General features: G+C 34.6%; 1 protein-coding gene across 1 annotated transcript; it reads left to right on the top strand.

The window, feature by feature from the left end:
- Positions 1-320: 320 nt before the first annotated feature.
- On the top strand, positions 321-1,148 carry LOC107871908. Its single transcript, XM_016718758.1, has 3 exons — positions 321-533; positions 630-685; positions 779-1,148. The coding sequence occupies exons 1-3, from the start codon at positions 321-323 to the stop codon at positions 1,146-1,148; spliced, it is 639 nt and encodes a 212-aa protein (XP_016574244.1).
- Positions 1,149-25,137: the final 23,989 nt, after the last annotated feature.

Consider the following 25,137-nt stretch of genomic DNA (forward strand, 5'->3'; position numbering starts at 1 on the left):
ATCCTGATTATTTCTAACTTTGAATTTTATTAGAATTTTAATTTGATTATATCATACTATTTTCAGTTTCTTCATTGCCTAGTATCTTTTGTTCATGTTATCTAGCTGAACTTTGCGCTCTGAGGGTGAATTTTCTATTTTTAGCTATTGTTATTGAATATTTTCTATCACTTATGTTGAGTAGTGGCTGGGGTGGTTAATGGTACAATAGGGTCATGTCCTGAAGGCTGAGGGTAAGGTTAGGGCAAGGTTTTAGGTAATTTTAGAGGGGTGGTAAGCGAGGTAATAGGGGTGAGGAGTCAAGATATGATAGGTTGAGAATGGGATCGTGGAACATAAGGACCCTACAGGGTAAGTTAATTGAGCTGGTAAAGATTCTTAGGAATAGAAGGATTAACACTGCCTGTGTCCAGGAGACCAAATGGGTAGGCTCTAAGGCTAGGGATGTGGATGGGTACAAGTTGTGGTACACAGGTAGTGAGAGGTATAAGAATGGAGTAGGTATCTTAGTAGATAAAGAGCTTAGGTGGCAGGTAGTGGAGATGAATTAGGTTAGTAATAAGGTGATAACTATTAAGTTAGTCATTGGAGAGGTTACGTTGAGAGTCTGTAGTGCTTATGTGCCGCAGGTGGGCTTGGACGAAGAGGAGAAAAAGAGATTTTGGGTGGTTTTGGATGAGGTGGTGTGAGGTGTTCCTAGCTCATAGAAGATCATCTTAGGAAGGGACTTCATTGCACATATTGAGACTTTGCTTGTTGGTTATTTTGATGTACATAGAGGCTTTGGTTTTGAGGGTAGGAATGATGAGAGAGCTGCTCTTTTGGATTTTACAAGGGCCTTTGGGTTGGTGGTTGTGAATTCCTACTTTGCAAAGAAGAAGAAGCATCCGGTTACTTTTCGTAGTAGGTTGACCAAGACCAAGATTGAATTTTTGCTGCTTAAGAAGGGGGATAGATCTCTGTGTAAGGACTGTGTGGTCATCCCAACTGAGAACCTTATGACCCAACATGCACTTTTAGCGATGGACTTGGTTATTAAGAGTGGCATCAAGAGTAGGGGTGGGGAGGGCAGCAGTAGAGTTAGGTATGGTGGCTTGACTTCAGTTAGTGCTTTGGAGATTGGAGGGGATGGGGTCATGGGAGTGTAGGGGGACATGGATAGTATGTGGGATAAGGCTGTGGGTTGAATAAAAAAAATAGATAGAGAGGGTTAGGTATCTCAAAAGGCAAGTCTGGCCGACATTGAGGGGATTGGTGGTGGAATAAAAAAGTCAAGAATAAGGTGGAGATGGAGAAAATAGCTTACACCAAGTTGGTTGAGAGTAAGGATGAAGAGGAGAAGTGGGTGAACGGGAAGAAGTATAAGTTAGCTAGAAAGGAGGCTGAGTTAGCAATTATGTCGGCTATGACAATAAGTTTTGAGAGATTGTATTTGGATTAGAGCAGAGAGGTGGGGAAAGGAAGTTGTTTAGTCTTGCTAAATCTAAAGAGCATAAAGGTCAGGATCTGAACAAAGATAAGTGTATCAAAGGAGAGGATGGTAGAGTGTTGGTGAAGGATATGCTTATTAAGAAGATGTTTTAGTTGTATTTTCATAAGATCTTGAATGACGAGAGGTACAAAGGCATTGTGTTAGGGGATTTGGAGCACACCAAAGAATTTTGCAATTTCAGCTTTTGTCTGTGGTTTAGGGTGGATGAGGTATGTGAGGCTATCAACACGATGTGAAGGGGCAGGGCGATGGGGCCCAATGTGATTCTAGTGGACTTTTGGAAGTTCATGAGCGAGGTAGTGTTGAGGTGGCTCACTAATTTTTTTAACAATATTTTCAAGTCCGCTAAGATGCCCGAGGTGTGGATATGGAGCACAATGATTTCTTTATATAAGGATAAGGGTGACATTCAGAGTTGAAATAACTATTATGGTATTAAGTTATTGAGTAACATGATAAAGATTTGGGAAAGGGTAGTGGAGTAGGTGTTGAGAAAGGTGGTGTTTATTTTGGACAATCAATTTGGATTTATGCCAGGTCACTCGACAATGAAGGTAATTCACCTTATGCGAAGGCTAGTAGAGCAGTATCGAAGGAGGAACAGGGATCTTCATATGGTGTTTATTGACTTAGAGAAGGTGTATAACAATGTCCATAGAGAGGTTCATTGGAAATGCTTGGAGGCAAATAGGATACTAGAGACGTACGTATGATCAATTAAGGGCATGTATAAGGGGGAAAAAACTGAGTAAGGATGATGAAAGGAGATTCCGAGCATTTCTTTGTCTTGACAGGGTTTCACTAAGGATCAAATCTTAGTCCATTTTTATTCTTCTTGGTGATGGATGCGTTGACGCAGAGTATTCAAGAAGAGGTGCCTTAGTGCATGCCTTTTTTTTATGATGTAGTGTTAATTGATGAGTCGCGTCGAGGTGTTAATGATAAGTTAGAGGTTTGGAGACAAACCCTGGAATCTAAAGGATTCAGATTGAGTAGGACCAAGAAAGAGTACTTGGGGTACAAGTTTAGTGACTTGTGCCGAAAGGAAGAGGAGGTAATGAAGTTGGATTCACAGATGGTTTGTAATAGGAATAGTTATAGGTATCTTGGGTCTATGATTCAGGGGGATGAGGAGATTGATGTGGATGTCTCTCACCATATTGGGGTAGGTTGGATGAAATGGAGGCTTTTATTTGGAGATTTTATGCAATATAATGGTGCCCCTCAAGCTCAAAGGCAAATTCGATAAAACTGCAATTCGGCCGGCTATGCTGTATGGGGCAGAGTGTTGGCCTATTAATAACTCTCACATCTAAAAGTTGAAGGTGGCAAAAATATAGATGTTGCATTAGATATGTGGATTTATGAGGGCTGATAGGGTTAGGAATAGTTTATTTGGGAGAAGGCGGGAGTGGCGTCGGTGGAAAATAATATACAGGAAGTGAGGTTAAGATGGTTTGTTCATGTGATGAGAAGGGGCACATATGCTCCTTCGTAGGTGTGAGAGGTTGGCCTTAGATGTTTTCAAGTGGGGGAGGGGTAGACTGAAAATGTACTGTAGAGAAGTAATTAGACATGACGTGACCCTTGATAGAAAACTATGGAGAAAAAACATTAGGACAGAGGGCTAAGGTGGGTGGTCAAGTCATAGTCTGTAGTTAGGAGGGTTTAGTGTAGCTTGGTGGCTAAGCCTAGGGGTGGGGGAGGGGGATCCATTGTCTATTTGAGTATGTTATTGTTCTGTTATTTTATTCCCATTGTATGATTTTGACGTGTTTGTCCTTTGTCCTTTTGTCTTGAGCCAGGGGTCTATCTAAAATAGCCTCTCTACTTCCCCAGAGGTAGTGGTATGGACTGCATATATTTTACCCTCCTTAGACCCCACTAGGTGGGAATATACTGGGTTTGTTGTTATTGTTGTTGTATCCAAAAAATTTAAGGATCATAAGAAGAAATATCTAACTCATGATTTGGAATTAGCAGTTGTTGAGTTCCCCTTGAAAATTTGGTCAGATTATTTATATAGTGTTCAAGTGGATATTTCACTTATCCTAAGAGTCTTCAATATGTGTTCAGGCAGAAACAATTAAATCTTTATCATAGAAGTATTGGAGTTTCTAAATGATTATAACATAAATATGCTCTACCATTTGGGTAATGAAAATATAGTAGCTTATTCTTTGAGTAGGTTGTGTATGGGCAGTGCAGCCCATATGGGAAAGGAGGACAAGGAGTTGGTAAAAGAGCTACATAGATTAGCTCGATTGGGAGTTTGTTGCATGACATAGATAATGGGGGTCTAATGGTTCAAAATGGTTCATAGTCATTCTGAAGTGAAAAAGAAACAACACAAAGATCATATACTTATCCATTTAATGAAAGAATTTAATAAGAAAAAGGTTGAAGTTTTCTTCCAAAAGAGATGGTGTACTCCGATATTAAGGTTGTGTATGTGTTCCCAATGTTGAGGGATTGAGAGAGAGGATATTAGTGGATGCTCATAGTTCTAAGTATTTGATTCACCCTGGTGCTACCAAGATGTACTGTGACCTGTGGGAAGTTTTTTTGTGGAAAGTTATGAAGAGATACATTGCCAAGTTTGTGGCTAAGTGTTCAAATTGTTAGAAAGTGAAAGTTGAACACCAAATACTAGGAGGTATAATTCAGGATATTAGCATCCCTACTTGAAAGTGGAAGGTCATTAATATGGATGTTATTATGGGACGTCGTCGCACCAGAAGTTAGCTTGATTATGTTTGGGTCATCGTGGATCGAATGACTAATTTAGACCATTTATTGTAAGTGAAGACCTTAAATATAATTGAAGATTATGATAAGTTATATGTTTTCTAGTTAGTAAGACTGTATAGGATTCCTTTAACCATCATTTTGGACCGAGGTATTTAGTTTACTTATTATTTTTTGGCAATTATTTCAGAAAGGCTTTGGTACAAAGGTGAAGCTTAGTGCATCCGCAGATATATAGTCAGGATGAATGCACTATTCAAACTGTACAAGACATGTTGAGAGCCTGTGTGTTTGAATTCGAAGGGAATTGGGATGATCATGTACCCTTGATTGAGTTTTCTTATAATAACAACTACAATGCTAATATTTAAATGGATTTATTTGAAGCTTTATATGGGCATAGGTGTACATCACCTATAGGGTTGTTTGAAGTTAGTAAGGCTACTTTGATTGGGGCGGATTCGAATCTAAAACCTAACAAAAAGGTTTAATTGATTCGAGAGAGGTTAAAATCTCTCAAAGTCCTCTAAAATTGTATGCATATGTTAGAAGGTGAGAACTAAAGTTCATTTCGTTGATTGGATATTTTTACAGGTGTAACCTATGAAGGGAGTGATGAGGTTTGGAAGGAAAGAAAAGTTTAGTCCCTATTATATTAGTTCATATGACTTCTTAAAGTGTGTTGGAGATATCGCTTAAGATCTAGATACCTAGTAAGAATTATACATTATTAATCTAGTTTTCCATTTATTAATGTTGATGAAATGCATAGTAGACCCATCCTTTGTAGTGCACATATAAAGTATTAGAGTGAAGGATAATTTATCCTATGAGGAGATCACAGTTGAAATTCTTGATCGCCAAGTTAGAATGTTAAGGAATAAAGGAATGGCTTCAGTGAAAATTCAATAGAGGCATCTCTTAGTTAAGGGAGAAATATGGGAAACAGAAGTAGACATGATGTATCTATATTCTTATCAATTTAATACTTAAACAGAATGATCTTGAGTTGAGAGAACCTTTCTAATCTATTCTACTGACCTGCATCCTTAATTCTGTTTAACCTATAAGGTTTATGTGTTGTCAGTCATTAAAGTTGTATGCTTGTCCTTAGGGTGACTAGTTTAAGTCGCAGAGCAATTTATACTTCAGACCTTATTCTAGAACATCTGTAAGATACATCCTTCCCCATTCCAACCTTTTTTCACGGATCAATGGTCCTAAAGGAGAGATAATGTTATACATTAAAATTTAGATGATTTGTTCTGATAGATCTCATGAATTTGAAGGAGATTTTTAAGTTGAAATATGATAAGGAATGTTGACAGGACTATTAGGAGGTATTTAAAAAATTTTCAATGAGTTTTTAGGCATTTTGGGACCCTAAAATAGTAAGGGTCTGTGATTAGGCCATGCCACGGAGGCATGGCACACTCTAATGTGAAAACTAGATTTTTGGAGCGATAATGGCATGCCATGCTAGCTGGTTGCCTCATTAAGGGCATTGTACAATAAAGGAACCCCACGCCCATGGTCTCAGTATATCTAAATTTTAGTTTTTTTCTTCAATTTTTCAAGGGTAGTTTGGTCGTTTACCTCCTAATCAATTTTACAACTACTACTAAATGAGTTTTCTCCTCTCATAAGTAGAAAGTACACTACTTCTCTTCTCCGAAGCTCTCAAAAACACTCAAGAAGGATTTCTTCTCCAAAATTCAAACTTTCAAGGCTCCAATTCAAGTTTACTTCAATAAATTCACTAAGTTCAGGTATGTGTGTTTGAATAAGGATTACCTTTCATCTTTGATCCTAAAGATTATGTTTTTAATTTAATTTTAAAGGATATGATGGCTAGAGTTCACATCCAATTTTCATGCTTTTGAAATTATGACATTTCTATGTGATTTAAAGTTAGTCAAGCAAATGAATTTACAATTCCTCATGTTTTATTCACATGACTGGTACTATGAGATGAGCTTTAGTGATTTGACAGAAGTTCCATGAGTTGATAAATGTCCATGATCTTCAACATGAGTTAGTCAGTTTATGAGATATTCAGACTAACTATTTAGATTTCTGTTTATCAAAATATTATTACAACTTTAGTTAATCTTATGATATCAAATAAAATATGAAATTCACATATTTATTCATATGCATAATTTTGTAAGAGAAGCATGATTAGTTCTTAAATTTATAAACCCATATTCTTGATTTACGGTGAATTTCATATATTATGAGTACCAGTATGTTTTGAGAGTAGTATTTTAAATTAAAGGGGTATGGGTTCAACACACCTTATTTTCCAAAAACTACATGCCACCATAGGTTAAAGGTCCTAGCCGGAGAGTGTATCTCTTGCCCAAACAGGCTCAGTTTAGTGGTTATTCTAGTTCAAGTTACATACCAATGGCATGGTATGGGACAATCCTCCTCAATGTGGGTTAGATATTTTACTAAGTGCTAGTTCACATGGTTTATGTAGGTTATAAGAATTTTCCAAATAAAGATTATTTTAAAAACTTATTCTAAAGACTCACAACCCTTATTTCAGATGTTGTTTTATGGCTTGAGTGTATGTGGACATAGAGTTTAGTTTATTCATGATCAGGGTGAGTTTATTTACACTTAACATACATGTTTTATGATTATGATCTAGTTTAGTTTTACTTACTTCATTAACCCTTATACACACGGTACATTCTTGAAGCACTTACAATATATATTTCTAAATGGCTATATTTTTTCATACTTTAGGTTCTGGTGTTCGTCCTCAACAGTATGATTAGCCATAATTACCACCTCTTACATCTCGCCAGTTGGTGAGTCCTCTTTTTACGAAGGCTAAGTCTATGTTTACTTTTAGTTGTTTGACTACTAATAATTCAATCTTTATGGTTTCAAACTTTAGTAGACTTAGAGGCTTGTCTAGACTAGTCAGTTGGTTTATTTCCCTTGATATTTTCAATCCTTTTAGTTGATGTTGATTAACTGTTTTTAACTAAGATTGTCTACCCCTTTTTAATTCAGATTATTAATGCAAGTTGTGCTCACGATATAAGTATAGTATTCAATATTCAGTGTTAAGTAGATATTATGGGTTAAATTTGGGGCTACTTGTAGTCCTAAGCATCGTGTGGCATCAATGGGGCAGCCTTGAGGTGTTATAAAATTGTTATCAGAGCTTAAGGTTTTTTGAGTCTAAGGAAGTCTAACAAGATGTGTTACATAGAAATTTGATGGGTGTAAAATGTGCCATACTTATGAGAGAGACTCCAGGAGCCTATTGGGAACAATCCATTATTTCATGATCTTTACCATTATTTAAAGTTATCTCTATCTTCTCTAACTTGTGCTTTCACCTGGTAGAGAATGCCTCTTTATATAGCTTATGCCCATATAAATTGGGACCAACTAGCCACACTACCACCTGCAAACCCTTTGATTGAGAATGTATCCAATGATGATTTCTATTCTATATTTTAGGTGTTAGATCAAGTTTTGAATGCTCAGGGTAACCAACCAATAATTATTCTAATTCACCAAAATGGTAGCTTTAACGCAACCAGCGTTTAAGATTTCATGAAGATGAACTAACCTGAGCTTCTTGTGTTATTTAGTTTCTTGCAAGGTTTTATTTTCTTCATTCTTTATTTCCTGTATCTGATTGCAAGGGACCTATTCCTTTATAATGTGTTGCAACCCCCCTTGATTCATCAATTCCTATATCCATTATTTCAGACCAAGGTACTAAGTTTACTTCTTATTTTTTGGCAATCATTTTAAAAAGGCCTTGGTACAGAGGTAAAGCGTAGTACCATTTTTCACATGCAGACAGATGGTCAGGCCGAGCATACTATTAAAACTCTAAAATACATATTGAGAGACTGTGTGATTAAATTTAAATTAAGATGCGATATTTATTTATCCTTACGTGAGTTATGCATATAGTTACTCTTATGATACTAGTATTCAGATGGCCCCATTTGAAACCTTATATGGGCATAGGTGTAGATCACTCATAGAGTGGTTTGAAGTTGGTGACACTTATTAGATTGGGTTGGATTCCAGTCTCGAAGGTATGGAGAAGGTCTATTTGATCTGAGAGAGGTTGAAAATCGATCAAATTGGTTAGAAATTATATGGAGATGTGATTAAGAGAGAACTAATTTTCACTTTAGGCAATTGTGTGTTTTTGAAGGTGTCACCCATAAAGTAAGTCATGAGGTTTTGAAGGAAAGGAAATTTCAGTCCATAGAACATTGGTCCGTATGAAATACTTGTGTTGGAGATGTTGCTTATGAGCTAGATCTCCTATTAGAATTAGCTGTTTTTCATCCAGTTTTCCATATGTCTATGTTGGGTAAATGTATTAGAGATTCAATCTTAGTAGTGAAATTAGAAAGTATTGGAATGAATGATAGTTTATCCTATGATGAGATCCTAGTTGAAATTCTTTATCACCAATGTTATAGATTAAGGAATAAGGAAATGGCTTCAGTGAAAGTTCTACGGAGGAATCACTCAATGGAGGGATCAATGTAGGAAGAAAAAGCATACATGATTATTTGATATTCTCATCTATTTAATCCTATCACATAGTCAGCATGAGTTAAAATATCCTTTCTAATCAATTCTACTCATTAACATCCTGACTTATATCATATTAACATACAAGGTTCATGTATAGTCAGTTATTTCAGTTGTATACTTGTTCTTAGGATGAGAAGTTTCCGTCGTAGATCAATATAGGTTTCAGAACTTAATCTAGTACATCCATAAGATAGATCGTTCCACATCCCAACGATTATTCATGGATGAATGGTTACAAAGGGAGATAATGTTGTACCCTAAAGTATAGACAATTTTATATTGATAGCTCTCATGCGTTTTAATACAATTTTATAGGTGAAATATTATAAGGAATGTTGAGGGGGCCATTAAGAGGTGTTTTGAAATTTTTAGAACTAGTTTTTGCATATTTTGGGACCTCAAAACATTAAGGGTTCGCAATTAGAGAGTGCCATAGATGCATGGCACACCCTGATACAAACACTAGTGTCCTAATGTGATATGGGCATTCCATACCAATTGGTTTCCGTGTTAAAGTTGTTGCATGTGCTTGGGGTGGCGTGATAAGGGTGTGCCACACCTATGGTCACAACGATGCATAATTTTAGTTTTTTCTTCAGTTTTCAAGGGTAATTTGGTATATTACCTCCTTATCAATCATACAACTAGTATTGAATGAGTTTTCTCCCCTCATAAGTCAAAAGTACACCTTTATCTCTCCTCGCAAGTTCTCAAGAACACTTAAGAAGGGTTTCTTCTCCAACATTCATAATTTTAGAGCTCTAATTCAAGTTTTATGTAAAAACTTAATCAAGTTCTGGTATGTGTGGTTTAAACAAGGATTACCTTTCATCCTTATACCCAAAAATTTAATTTTTTACATGAATTTATAATGATTTGATGGCTAGAGTTCATACCCAATTTTCGTGCTTTTGAATTTGTGATTTTTCCATGTGATTTAAAGTTTGTTTAGCATAGGAATTTTACACTTACTCATGATTTATTCAGATGATTGATATTATGAAATGAATTTTAGTAATTTAAAGTACATTTCCATGAGTTAAAAATGTACATGATTTTCAACATGATTTAGTTAGTTTATAAGATATTTAGAGTTTGTATTTCAGATTTAAATTTTTCACAGTATTATAATAACTTTAGTTCTGATCTCATGATCTTAGATAAGATATGAAATTCACATAGTTATTCTTGAGCATAATTCATTAGCAAAAGTATTATTGGTTTTTTGAAGTATAAACCCATATGCATTATTAATTTTATATATTATGAACACCAATATGTTTTGGGAGTAGTATTTAGCATCAGGGGGATATGGGTTTAATGCACCCCATTTAACAAAAATAACATGCCATCGTAATTTAATAGGGCCTTTCAAGAAACTATCTCCCTAGATTAAATTGGCTCACTGTATGATCACTCCAGTTTTCTATATAGATGGAAAGGTATGAGACAACCCTCCTTAACGTGGTTTAGACATTGGACTTCATGATATATTACATCGTTTATATCGGTTAGAAGAATCTCCCACAATAAAGATAACTGTATAAATCAAGTGTAAAGAGTCAAAAACCTTATTCAATTTTTATTTTAAGACTTAAACTTATGTTGATTTGGTTTATTTTTTATTCATCATCATGGTGAGTCTATTTACACTTAACATGCATGTTTTATAATTATTTAGTTTAAGTTTTACTTATTGCATTCACCCATATATACTTAGTGCATTCCATAAATCTTGTCCAAATATATATTTGTGGCTAAATTAATTCATAATGTAAGTTCTGGTGTTTGTCCTCAACAGTACAATTTGCCATGGTCACCACCTCCTATATCTGACTAGTTAGCATGTCCTCATATTCTAAGGGTTAAGTCTATCATTACTATTAATTGTTCAACTACTATTAGTTCAGACTATATGTTTTATGTTCGGGTCAGCCAGGGTCTGCCCAGTGGATCTTTTGTAGAAATAGAGGCATCTGAAGACTTCAGTTTTATGTCACAACACAATTCCTAAGGTCAATTATGGAACCTACCATAAATCTCCGATAAGTAAGCCAACTCGTTGTCCAGAACTGGTAGTGATGGACTACTAAGAGAAATGAAAGGAAAATGCAGAATAAACATAACATAGCAATAATATATATAAGATAGTCCCAAAACCTAATATAACCAGTACAAGAGTGTCTAATATAATAAGAATACAAAGTAAAGTACCAAATTAATATACAGGTATAGCCTACCACTAAATACAACATAAAGATCAGTCTAATCCATAAGTGGGAGAATAGTATTATTCTGAATGCTAGAAGCTCACCCTAAATATCTGACACATAGCTTCTCCGTATGATGCACATAATAATGGTGAGAACCCATACTATGATCTCCAGTCTGTAGAAGTTTAGTATGAGGACCAAACATGTGGTACTCAGTAGATAACTACCGACTGAGCTCCAAAGGCAATGAAAATATCGATAACATGTAAACATGAATGTAAACTGCAACCAAACATCAAGGAAGATAAAATAATAAAACTAGGGAGGATATAAGGAAGAAATATCATATCCTAGCCATACTCAAGAACTAAGAACTACACCATATATTACTGGACAAAAATTAAGGGTAAAAGAAGGATATATAGTAGTATAAAAGGCTATGGAATGGTATACAACAAGAATAATCGAATGAAGAGATGGATATATGGTAATATTATAGCTATATATAAATATAGATATAGGTATATAAGGTTAACTCAAAGGTATCAACCTAAGGTAGTCAATCTAATATCTCAAGGCATCCTAGTCAAGTAGGAAAGCTTATACTAGCATGATGCCTATAGTCACAATGTCTAACCATGATATAATTATTCATAATAAGATAACCATTAGAGAATGGAATTAAATTCATATCTTGAATATCAGTACCATAATCAACCTGACATGAACTAACCATAATAATAACACTAAAGTAACTTGCTAGTACGAACAAACAATACCTTAACTGGGCACAAATAATAGAAAGGTTCAATCAACACACAATGCACAACAAACAACACTTATAAACTATACTTATGCAACCCCTCATAAGGCTGATAGATATAGGGACCAACCAACATACTGATTATAGGCAATGCACATGCATGAATGAATGTAAGGTAAATCCATGATACCATGATAAAGCCATGTTCTATAATGTAACACAATGTATACAACTCCTCAAGTTCAATGACTCACAAAGGAAGGACCTTTGGGTATCTCTCTTTTATAACATAATTACTCATAGATAAAGGGGCTTTTAGAGTGCTCGGGAGTACCCATATAAGCTGACCTGGTCCTTATCTTATATTTACAATAATTATCCTCATTATATACTCTTCTATCCAGCATAATATATATATATATATATATATAATAAATGCATGGACTCAAACCATGGCTAAAAGAGTGTAAGTTGTTAAATATGTTTCCAGAGATCATCTTTGGGACAAAATCAAAACCAAAGAGAACAATGGGTCTAAATCTCTCTCGATCAAAGTAAATAGCAAAAGTAAAATCATGGACCAAAATCTATCTCGGTCAATTCTGTAAAAAATATCATTTGTTGTCCAAAACACTCATAAATAATCCATTAAAGTGGTATAATTTATGTTATGAAAGAATCTATTTTTAAATTAAAAAGTCAGAATACATCCTTTTTAGGAAAATAGTAGTAAAACCATGTTTTTAATTAAAATCGTACAATTAAGTGAGCATGAATGTACAAATTCTATGTATGCCATCACCAATATTCGCAAAATAAAATTATAAGTTTCAAAAGGTGTACAGAATATGGATACATATATTCAAGGATAAATCACTCACCCGAAGTCCAACTAATATTGTATCACAACTTGGGCCAAATAATATATAACCATAAAAACCACAATACCATAGTATAGGACACCATAATAATTGAATGAGTCAAATAGAAAACCTTATTCTAAAGGGTTATTAGCCTCTATTATGTCTAAGTTTCTAGTAACCTAGGATAACATGAGCTTATAAGCATAACGTGTAATTCATCTTAAGGGTCGATTCACCCTTTTGTCTCCCAAACTCATAATTTAAACTATGTTACGGTGCTCTACTGATAATCATATCCCAACATACTTAACTAACATGCGATATATATAATATATCATCTCATGAAGAAGAGTACACAAAAGCCTACCTCAATGCTAAACTGGAAGTCCTTGAATCATCCATAAATATTTGCATTTTCTCCATGATCCTAAAATGCTATCATGTTATAAATATAGTAATATACACATAATTAGGAGTAAAAATGAACCATATTGCAATGTCGAGTAAAAATTCAGTGAAGAAAGGTCTTATGGGGCCCATAAATAGAATCCCAAATTGAATCCATCATGAGGTCCCATTGAATCCATCATGAAGTCCCTCGAATGCCAAGGAATATGTTCTAAAAAGTTCTTCACAAATGGTATATAAATTGGATCCCAAATCACCCCCTAAGGTTAAGGTATTTAAAGTCATAATTTCAAATATTTTACCATGAAATATGGTGGAAATAATGAGGGAAAATAATCAAAAATGACCAAGGACTGCTAGGCTAGCTTACCTTATCTTTAACGGATGATTCCATACATTTTCCTCACTTTAATCACTCAAAATGGTGTAAAAATAGTGAATGAAATAATGGAAAATTAGGTAAAGGAAGGGGATTTAACATCCTTTAGGTGCTGCTAAAGAAGCTACCACTTAAGTAATACAGGTCTGCTAAATCAATCCATTACAGGGTTACAGGTATGGCTAAAGTGATCACTTGATTTTTAAAGCGGTGCCCATGTAAACGAGCCCTTACTGTAAAACTATCCTTAACCAGATATACAAGGACACTAAAGTGGCTAATGGGCGGTAAAGCACTCATTTATGAAATGTCTCCATGAGAGGTAAAGTGGTGAAACTAGACATGAAGCACCAAATTTTGCTATGTCCAAAAATATACTTTGACCTAGTACTCGAGGTTTGTTTGGAACCCCATGCGTGCAAACAAACTATGCTACGATACAAGATTTGACATTACGAATGCCATGGAACCATTAAAACTTTTATTTGAGGTATTTTCAACTAAATGTGTGGCCTATACCTGCAGTTTCATTTTTTATATAATCCACCCAGTAGCCCAAGATAAGTTTGGAAGCATTGCGACTTGAACCAAGGGTCCCTCTTGCCAAAAATCAACATTCCAAAGTTGATGGCACTATTAGAATTCTCATGCAAGGTTATCTACTAAGAGTTTTGATCTTAGACCAATTCCTTTATGATGTGCTATGAATTCATAGAACTTTCGATGCTTAAACTAGGAAAATATGCTTGTACTCATGACTATTTTGTTGGATTTGATGTGTTTTCAGAGTGATATTGCAAGAAACTAGGTTTTGGATATAAAAAAAAGAAACACTAGGGTTTGGATGCCAAACAAAAGAAAAACAAGGTTTTGGATGCTAAATGGAAGAAAAAAAATATAAAGTTGATGTTTTAGGCAACTTAAGAAGGAACTTGCTGGGAGTAGGTGAAACTTAATTAAATAGGTGCCTAATTAGGTACCTAAGTAGGTGTTAGAAATTGAAGTCCATAATCTCAGAAGTAGGAAAAAAAGACTGTCACTTACCAAAGGCACCTATGGTCCATAGGTCCACCTATGGTCCGTAGGTATTCTTAGTAAGTGCAAGAGGGTTATTTCCAGATATCATCAAGAGCTATGCAGAAGATCTATCAATTACTAAGGAACACATACAGTTCGTATATAGTACATATGGTCCAGAGCTAACTTTAGTAAGTAGTGATCGACCTTAATTTTTTTGGATCATTTGAAAATTAATTCCTAGAATTTCCATATAAGCTACATACACTCCTATCATGTTTTTAGTCTATATTATATATGTTTAGTCATGTTTTTCATACTTTACTTAGGATTTGACTTCTAGAGTTTTTTATAATCTATAAATACCCTTTAGACTTTGTTTGGTAGAGGGGATATAGAGGATGATAGAGACCCTTTGGGGATAAGTTTACATTACCCAAACCATCTTTTAATTCAAGGATTGACTTGTTATCTTTGGATCTCATTGTTCTACGTTTGTTATTCAATTTAAGACATTGGATTTCTTCTTTCATTATTGTGAGACAGATTCTATAATTTTGTGTATGGATTCCATGATTGATCTTATAAACTATGAGTTTTTAGTTTCCCGAGCTAGGGTTGTGGCAACCCTAGAGGATTAATAGAGTAGGCAAAGTGTCAAGTCATTTTAGATAAAGATTCTTACATTTATTGGATTTTCATCGTTCTTATATATTTCATCAGGGTAGCCAACATTAAAATCCTACCTATAGTCACTACATACAACACAAGAGAGGTCGAGAGTACGAAAGGAATATCACAATAGCAATTTGGAGATTATGTGATATAGGCTAATTAGCATCATCGATGTAAGACGATTATCTTTCCTAATAACTTGATACTCAAAAGGTGATAGTTAACTAGGGTCTAGAATTAGGGTTAGTGAAGCGACACCCTGAGACTCAAATGGTAAAGGGTGAGATCCTTCAATGAGTCCACAAAATAGTTAATTGTACATAACTTATCAAATTCTGCATGCATGGTATTAGAATAGTTTGTTAGTGTAAGATAAGCCTATGAAGTTAGATTCTAGGGGAACCGTAAGTCTATTATTTCTGCTAGATTATTTATAACCAAAAGCATCCATTTTCTGTTACTTCTTATAAGTTACTATAAGTCCCCTTTGTTTTTACCTTTTCCCTCTCCCTACTGATTTCAATTAGTTTAAGCAAAATAACTGACGTATTTTCTATGTGATTGACCCCAACTTAGTTAGGTTAATATATTTTAACAATGACCGCTTTATCCTTACCAGTAGGGGTAGTTTAGAGCATTATCAGATTTTAGTACCTTTCCAGGGTATACAATTCTAGATTGATGGATTAGAGTTATTCAGTTTATTATGTTTTTCTTTTTTATTCTTCTTTGTGCATACATTGGTGTATGCCTACTCTTTTTGATATGATAACTTGGCTATAGGAAGCATGGAGTTATGTATACTTCTTGACTATTGATCCTTACCCTTTTGATATGGTGCATTATTATAGGAGTGTGGAAGATATAGTATGTGAACACAACGATAGACTATTGGAAATGTTGACACAACTTGTCCACAATAATCATAAGATTATACGAAAGGTTCTTTGATATTCACCATTCATAAGTAGAGTTGGATGAAAAATTTGTTGCGTTTAACACCAAATAGCTTTGTAATGGGAGCTATAAGACTAAAAATTTTTTGAGAAGCAAACTTGAGGAGTCTATAATTGCTTATACTCTTATGGATAGTTTCACTCTTAAGGAGATCATAGTAGTGTTATATAGGGTTGTAAATAATACTGCCTTAGGGTATATTAGACCGCATCAGAAGCCTTTTTCAATATTTTGTTTGGATAGTAAGATCTTGATCGAGCCATCCAAACCTAAAAAAGAGTGTGAGAAGTAGGAAATATATATCTACATTCTTGAATTTGTTGAGCTGAAATCAAAGAATTACATCCTCATACAATGGTCAAGAAGTACAATAGGCCACATATATTTCTCAGGTCCTTTATTTTTACACCACTGCCCCTTGAGCATAATGGGAAATCAGACAAATAATTAGGGGTAAAATTCATAAGTTTAAAGTTGAACGAGAAAATTCAAGGCTAACTCTTGGGCTACCTTATGAATTTTGAGTAATCAATGTACCCATGGGCTTGTTAGGAAGTCTGAGTACCTAAGAAAACCCTGTCATGTGAAAATATTAAAACTATCACTGCTTAGGAAGACACCCAATGTATTTTGTTATTTGTACATGCTATTATGCTTTACGTTAGAGCTTTGTGCCTATGGTGCCACAGGTATGTTCCAAACTATTTTATGTTGTAGCGGTTTAATGCATTGGGGATAGTGCATGATTTTAAGTTGAGGGTGGGGTTTCTTGTGGTTCTTGATCTCGTCTTGGGATTTTTGTTGTCGTCGCACTTTTCCCCAAAGTCCTGTTTTGAGTGGAGCCAGTATGTTTATGCATATTATGTTTTGTTTCATGATATTTTATGTTTAACCAGGATATAAATAATAATCTGGGGCAATTGACATGTTTTATTTGCTTAATTTTTTAGAGTAACTGTACCCCACAAAAATTTTGTTTTAGAATTATGTTAATGTATATATGTGTGACCATTGTTGATCTAGTTATGGCATTGGAATTAGAGAAATAATAATAAATACTAATTTGTACATGAACAGAATAGGTAGCAGCTTGTGATGTGACTTTGTTACTTGTGTTTGAGATGCTACTTATTCCTCGATGTGTGTTAAATCTTAAACTTTCCCAGTTAGTCTTACTTAAGTTGTAAGATAGTCGGTTAAGAAAAGATCGTAGGCCATTTTTGATGTTTGTCTACTATTAACCTAATTGACCTTCCAGTGTGAAAAAGTATCCCTTCATCCCAATTTTTTAGGTTTGTAGCCTATTTTACTTATTACACCTTTCACCGTCCTATTTATTTTACAATGAACCTATTTTGTCCATGGTCCTTCTTGGATATTATTCTTTTCAACACAGGTAAATCGCCTAAGTTGAGGGTGGCTATCATAGGGGTACATAATGTAAAATAGGTATGAAGAAGGGTAAAACAAGATAAAAGATATTAAGGCTAGGTGTGGTAGAAAAAGAAAAAGAAAATTAAAAAAAATGAAAAACAAAGAAAAACAAATAAAATAATGAATAAAAGAAATAACTCCAAACCTAACTATGAAATAATGAATAAAAAGGGAGAAATAGGGGTGGAATAACAAAAAATTGGTTAAGGTGTAGACCCCAAAGTTAGCATAGTGTTATGGAGGCTTTGTTAATTGATAAATCCATATGTACAATACCAAACCCTAGCCTACATTACAAGTTGAATAAAGTCCTATAGTGATCCTAACTTGACTGTCTAAAAAGTAAGGTAAAGAAAATAAGGCCAAGCATGGTATTTGATGCACATTGGTAGAACTTCTTTTGTGAGTGTGAGTGTTTCTTGACAGTGCCTGTATTGATATATAAGATTTTATATGAATGATTGGGGATTCTTTATTTTGATGGCGCATGGGTTGTAGTTCTAGTTATTTACTTATTTGGGTAGTGTAACTTTTACATATTCATGGTTATTTAATGTCGATGTAATGCCATAGCTTGATTAATTTTTTTTACATTGTTGTGCTTCATAGATAGACACAATTGGTTTTAAAGTATTAAACTTTGAGAGGGTAATGTGTTTTGAGCTAAATTTGATAATTGACTGCCACAGGTATCTTAGGTTTCTCTTGGTTATGCATCATCGTATATTGTGTTGTGTTTTTGTTGGCTGAGGACATGCAATATCATAAGTTGAGGGTCTTTATGTGGTATGAATTCATAGAACTTACAAAGTTTAAGCTTTGAGAATATGCATGTAGTTACAACTATTTTGTGGGATTTGATGTGTTTTTTGAGTAATTTTACAGGAAACAAGTTTTTGGATGCTAAAAGGAAGAAAAACTCGGTTTTGGATGCTAAACGGAAGAAAAACTAGGTTTTGGGATGCTAAATGGAAGAAAAAAAATAAAAAGTTAAAGTTTTGTGCTACTTACCAAGGAACTTAATAGTAGTAGGTGCCTAAGTAATTACCTAAGATGGTGTCAGAACATGAAGTCCTGAGGCTTAGAAGCAGGTAAAAGAAGGCTATATCACTTACCTTGTTTAGTAGATAGGATAAAGAGGCTGAGAGAGCCCTTTAGGGCTATGTTTACATCATTAAAAAAATCTTTTGATTCAAGTATTGACTTGGTATCTTGGGATCTCATTGGTCTTGGTTTGTTATTCAATTTAGGACTTTGGGAGTTTTACTTTGGATTCCATGATGGATCTTACAACTACGTGTGTCTAGTTCCCTTAGCTAGGATTGTAAGAATCTTGGAGGATTAACAAAGTAGAGAAAGTGACAAGTCATTCTAGATAAAGATTCTTAGATGTATTGGGTTTTCTTTGTTCTAATTGATTTATTAGCAGTGCGAATGTTAAGATCCAGCCTATAGTCATTATTCTCTTTATAAGAGAGGTATAAAGTTGGAAAATAATGTCGCAATAGTAATTTGTAGATTAATTGTCCATCTAGTCTAATCAGCATTATCTATATAAGATAATTATCTTTCATCTAATATCTTGAGACTCAAAAAGTAATTGTTAAATAGGGTTTAGGATAAGGGTTAGTAAAGCAGCACATTGAGACTCAAAAGGTAAAGGGTAAAATTTGTTAGTGATTCCACAAGACAATTGATGGTACATAGTTATTAGATTCTGCATGCAAGGTATTATAATAGTTTGACAATGCACGGTAAGTCTACGGAGTTAGAATCAAGGGGGAACATAAGCCCAGTGTTCATTTTAGATTGTTTACAACCAAAAATATTCATTTCTTGTTACTTCCTCCTATTTACTACAAATACCCATTTTTACTTTTTTGCATTGCCTGGTGATTTCCACTAGCTCAAGCAAGATAATTGATATATTTTCTATGGAATTGATCCCATCCTTGTTGGGTTATTATATTTTGACAGCGACCGCTTCTTCCTTCAAAGGAGGAGTAGTTTGGGTTTTATCATATTTTGGCATTGTTGTCGGGGAAAATGATTCTAGATTGACTGATTAAAGTTGTTGAGTTTTTCACATTTTTCTTTTCTATTCTTCTTTGGGGTAAAACTAGTGTATTCCCACTCTTCTTGATATGACAACTTTGCTAAAGGAAGTATGGAGTAATGAAGAGTTCTTGAATTTTTATCCTTAACCTATTGATATGTTGCATTATTATAGGAGAGTGGTAGATAGAGTGTGTGTACACAAGGATAGGCTCTTGGAAACACTGACACACCTTGTCTACAATAACTATGAGTTTATCCAAAAGGTTAATAGGTTTGGCTTGGATATTCAGCACCTATAAGTAAAGTTGGATGCAAAAGGTGTTACATGTAACACCGAAAAACTTCAATATCAGTGGTGTGAGACTAAAAAAATTTTGAGAAGGAAACACAAGCAGCCAAAATTGGATGAGTCTAAAATTACCCATACTCTTGTGGATAGCGTCACTCTTTAGGAGAGCATACTAGAGTTATGTGGGGATGTAAATAATACTGCAATTCTTGAGTTAGGGCATATTGGACCTCATGAAAAGTATATTTCCATATTGTGTTTGTATAGTCAGATCCTGATCGGGCCATCTGAACCTAAAAAAGAGTGCAAGAAGAATGAAACATCTATCTATATTCTTGAATTTGCTGAACTAAAATCAAAGAATTAGATTCTTCATGTAAGGGCCAAGATGACAACATGCCACATCTATTTATTAGGTCCTTTATTTTTATACCACCGACCTTGAGAATAATGGTAAATTAAAAAAAACAATGAGGGGTTAAATTCATAAGTTCAAAATAGAAAGAGAAAATTGAAGGCCAAGCCTTGGGCTACCTTGATGAAGTCTTAGTAATCAAATTATCCATGGGCTTGTTATGGAAGTCTGAGTACCCAACCAAGCCCCGTTATGCTGCAATGTGAAAACGTGCACTGCTTAGGAGGACACCTAAAATATTTTGTTATTTGTACTTGTTAGTGTGATTGATGTTAGAGATTCAAAGCTATAGTGCCGCAGGTATGTTCCTAACTCTTTTGTTTTTTAAAGGATTATTGCATTGAGGAAAATGAATGATTTCAAGTTGTGGGTAGGGCTGCTTGTGAGTCTTGATTTCCTCTTGGGGCTTTTATTATTGCACCTTCTTTCCTCGATTTTCTATTCCTATTAAAGCTTACATGTTTAGGCATATTATGTTTTGTTTTATGATGTTTTGTTTTTGACTAGGACAAAAATGCATATCTAGGGCAATTGACATATTTTTTTTGTTGATTTTAGACAAAATAGTACTCCTCCAAAATTTAGTTTTAGAACTATGTGAATGGACATATGTGAGACCATTTTAGATTTTGTTATGGCATTAGATTTTGGGACATGATAATTAGTGCTAACTTGTGCATGAACTGAATAGGTAGTAGCTTGTGATATGACTCTGTGACATATGTTTGAGATTCTTCTTAGTTCCCTTTGTGTGTTAAATCCATGCCTTGCCCTATTAGTCTTGCCTATGTTGTAGGATAGTCTGTTTTGAAAGGATCATAGGCCATTTTGTATGGTAGTCCACTATTAGCCTAAATGATCTTCCCAATGTAAGAAAGTATCCCTTGATCCCAATTTTTAAGACTTATAGCCTATTTTTCTTATTATACCTTTTACCTTTCTATTTATATTACAATAAACTTGTTTTGGTCCTGGTCCTTCTTGGACATTACGCGCCTCAACTTAGGCAAATCACCTAAATTAATAGTGGCTATTATAGGGGTGATTAAAGTAAAGTAGATATGAAGAAGAGTAAAATAGGAGAAAATAGAGTAAAGCTGGGTGTCGTAAAAAAGAAAAATGAAATGAAAAAAAGAATATGAAAAAAAGAAAAAGAATAAAAGAAACTACACTCTACCTAAATGTGCAATAAAGAATAAAAAGGATAAACAAGGGTGGAATAAGAGGAAATTGATTAAAGTGTAGACCCCAAATTTAGTGTAGTGCTAAGGAGGCTTAGTCAATTGATATATCCATATGTACCATACAACCTTAAGCCTACATTACAATCCAAATAAAGTCCTGTAGTGATCCTAACTTGACTGTCTATAATTGAAGGTAAAGAAAATAAGGCCAAGCCTATGGTATTTGATATGCATTGGTAGAACTTATTTTGTGAGTGTAAGTGTCTCTTGACCATCCCTGCCTTTAAATACATAATTTTATATGAGTGGTTGAGTCTTCTTTGTTGTGGGGGAACATGGGTTGTAGTGCTAGATGTTTACTTATTTGGTTAATGTAACTTGTACATATGCATGGTTATATGTTGCTAATGTAATTCCATAACTTGATTCCCTTTTTTTTTTTACATTATTGTGCTTAATAGATATGCAAAATTTGTTTTAAAGTACTAAACTTGGAGAAGATAATGTGTTTTGAGATAAATTTTATGATTGACTTTCATAGTATCTTAGATTTCTCTTAGATAAGCATCATCGTATATTGTGTTATGTTTTTATTACATGAGGACATGCAACATTCTAATTTGACATTTTTTATATGCTATGAATTCATAGCACTTAAGATGCTTAAACTTAGAGAATATGCATATAGTTACAACTATTATGAGGTATTTGATGTGTTTTTGAAGTGATTTTGCAGGAATCGAGCTTTTGGATGCCAAATGAAAGAAAACTAGGTTTTCGATTCCAAATAGAAGAAACACTAGGTTTAGGATGCTAAACAGAAGAAAAAGATTAATAGTTAAAGTTTTGGATTACTTACCAAGGAACTTACTAAGAGTGGGCGACACTTACTTAAGTAAGCGCCTAAGTAGGTGTCAGAACTTGAAGGCCTTAGTCTCTGAAGCAAGGAAAATATGTCTTTTTCATATACCTAGGGAATCTACGGTCCATATATGCTACCTACGGTCCATAGGTATCCTTAGTAAGTGCAAGAGAGCCAAGTTTAGCTAGCTTCAGGAGCTATACAGGAGGTTTGTTACTTACTAAGGACCAAATTCGGTCTTTATATAGTATATATGGTTTATAGGTGGCCTTAAAGTGGTCATCGACCTTATTTTTTCTATATCATTTTGAGATCATTTCCTAGGGTGTTTATTTAAACTACATACACTCATATTAAAACACCCTGGGTTTTGACCATCAAAAATATTCTTAGATTTTTGGCTTCTAGACATCAGACAAGTTAGGGTAGGTGGTTAATTTTTTTTAATGGATACGACTTGGGTGGGTACTAGTCATATGATAAGTGACGGTTCATATGTTTGGTTTTTCCTTCACATCATTTTAAACTTAGCAACTTAACTTGGATCTGAATATGAGTGGCTCACCATGATCTTGAAATAGGGTACGACTGATATAGTCCAACTCATTTGTTGAATAGTGTCAAGCCCTTTTCATTCTGCCTAGGGTATGGTTTCAAAGTACTATTTGTATTCTTGGGTACGATTGGGCTTAGTGTTTGTATGTTGGATAGTGTTGGGGGTTCAAGGGATACCCATGGTATAAGTGGTGGATACCAATCGTATCATAGGGTATGGGATGTATGGTGGAGTCGTATCCTCTTGAGGGAATTTTACATAATTTAAGTTCAGTGTAATCTGGACATTTCCCCTTATAACTCCTTGCGACACCATGACTTTAAAAAACTTTTTGGGGCTTCATTAACCCAATTTAAATCAATCAAACACTCTAAACTCTCTCAAAATCTCTCAAGGATCTTGTGTTAAGAAAAACCTAGGGTTTCCTTCAAAGTGGTCAACTGAGGCTTATAGGGGTGATTTCTTCTCATATTTTTCTCAATATAAGTCATGTTACTCGTCCCTCATTATTATTTCCAACTAAAGGCATGTTTTATGAATTGTTTTCATGGCATCAATGTTGTATGGATTTGGGTTTTAAAATATATGTTGGGGGTTTTGATTACATTGGTTGGTTATGGTTTTCCCCTGTCTTTTACTTATGGCTTTCATATTATTATGGTGGTTTGAACATTGGGTTGCATGGGAATGGTTAATTGGTACATGGTTTGGATTTGGAAACACTATGCCCCAACATGTTTGATAAAATGTGTATGAGAATGTTTTTGGTTAAATTGGACTTTTAAACTATTCATGGTATAATTTGGTAATGGAATCCTAAATGATATGAATGGATTAAATAGTATGGAATGGTTAATTGGTAAGGTCTTGGTAGTTATGGTTGGTCTAATTGAAGGCCTTATGAGGTACATGGGATTCCGCCAAGTCAATTTAATAATATAATCTATGGGTAAGGACATTTCTTGCAAGCTATAGTCGCTATAATGATACCACTACCTATAGACCTAGTTAATAATAAATTGAATAGTAGTTTTGTTGCTTGGTAATGGTTTTAATTAGGAAATTATGGCGGGGTGCGATAGCTAACCATGAATTATGAGTCCAATGGACAGACATTGGAATCTCATATTAGCTGGCATGAGGATTAGTCATGGCGACCATCTATGATACTTACGAGGTACGTGAGAATCACATAATTACACTTGTACTTATGTATCATGGAGAGAGAAGGGTACTCAAGAATCCCGTAATCCAGTGGTATCTCCGGTTCATGCAGCTACATGTATTGGTACCCATTCAGGGGGTTATTCTGGACCTATATAGCCCATGGGTTGTTCTATGATGGTTAAGATACATATACCCAGTTTAATAGTTTTAAAGACATGCTAAACCCTATTCATTTTCCATCATAATTAGATATACATAAATATATATATATGGTTGTGAATACATATTGTTGGTTTACTTGGTTTTAAAGATTGGCATTATTTTATCCTTATCGTGAGTACTTGCTAGGGTTCACCTGCTATTCCATTTGTGGGTCGCTATATCACCACATGTGTAGGAACCATCCATTTTATGCTTCCTGCTTAGTGCTCGGATTTTGGATTAAATCAGTTAGATTGAAGTAGTAAGCTTCCATATTCTAGAAGGATCCATTTCATGTCATGGATATATTTACATACTTTTGTCTTTTTATAGACTTTGGTTTTGGCCATGATTGGGGGCATGTTCCAACCAGATATTTTTTTTCTTTTGGATAAAGGCTTTATGGAACTACTACGGGTTGGAATGGATGTTGGCATAGGTATTGGGGCTTATACTATTTAATATTGGCATAGGTATTGGGGCTTATACTATTTAACTAAATTAATGATTGTTTCATCCTCTTATGTTATGTTATGGATAGGAACTTGGTAACTATATCGGTTTGGTTATGGTTGTTGTTTAGTAATGGATGGTTGGACTTACTTGGGTTGGTAATAGTGGACCTATCCCATAGTATAGATTGGCGCAACTATGGTATCTTGTTATATGTTCAGAATTCATCCGACTCAGGGTGTCTGTTTGGTTTGTTGGGTTAGGTATTGGGGGTTGTCTCGGTCCTGGTTGGACTTGAGTTTCCCATTACGACAAGGCCCCGGTTTGGGCTTTGTCGCCTATGATGTTTTTAGTCATTATTATGTACATTTATCCAAGTCTTCGCATTTTATTTAGGATGTGATTTGTAG

Source organism: Capsicum annuum, chromosome 5, assembly GCF_002878395.1.
Source record: "Capsicum annuum cultivar UCD-10X-F1 chromosome 5, UCD10Xv1.1, whole genome shotgun sequence".
NCBI classification, from domain to species: domain Eukaryota; kingdom Viridiplantae; phylum Streptophyta; class Magnoliopsida; order Solanales; family Solanaceae; genus Capsicum; species Capsicum annuum.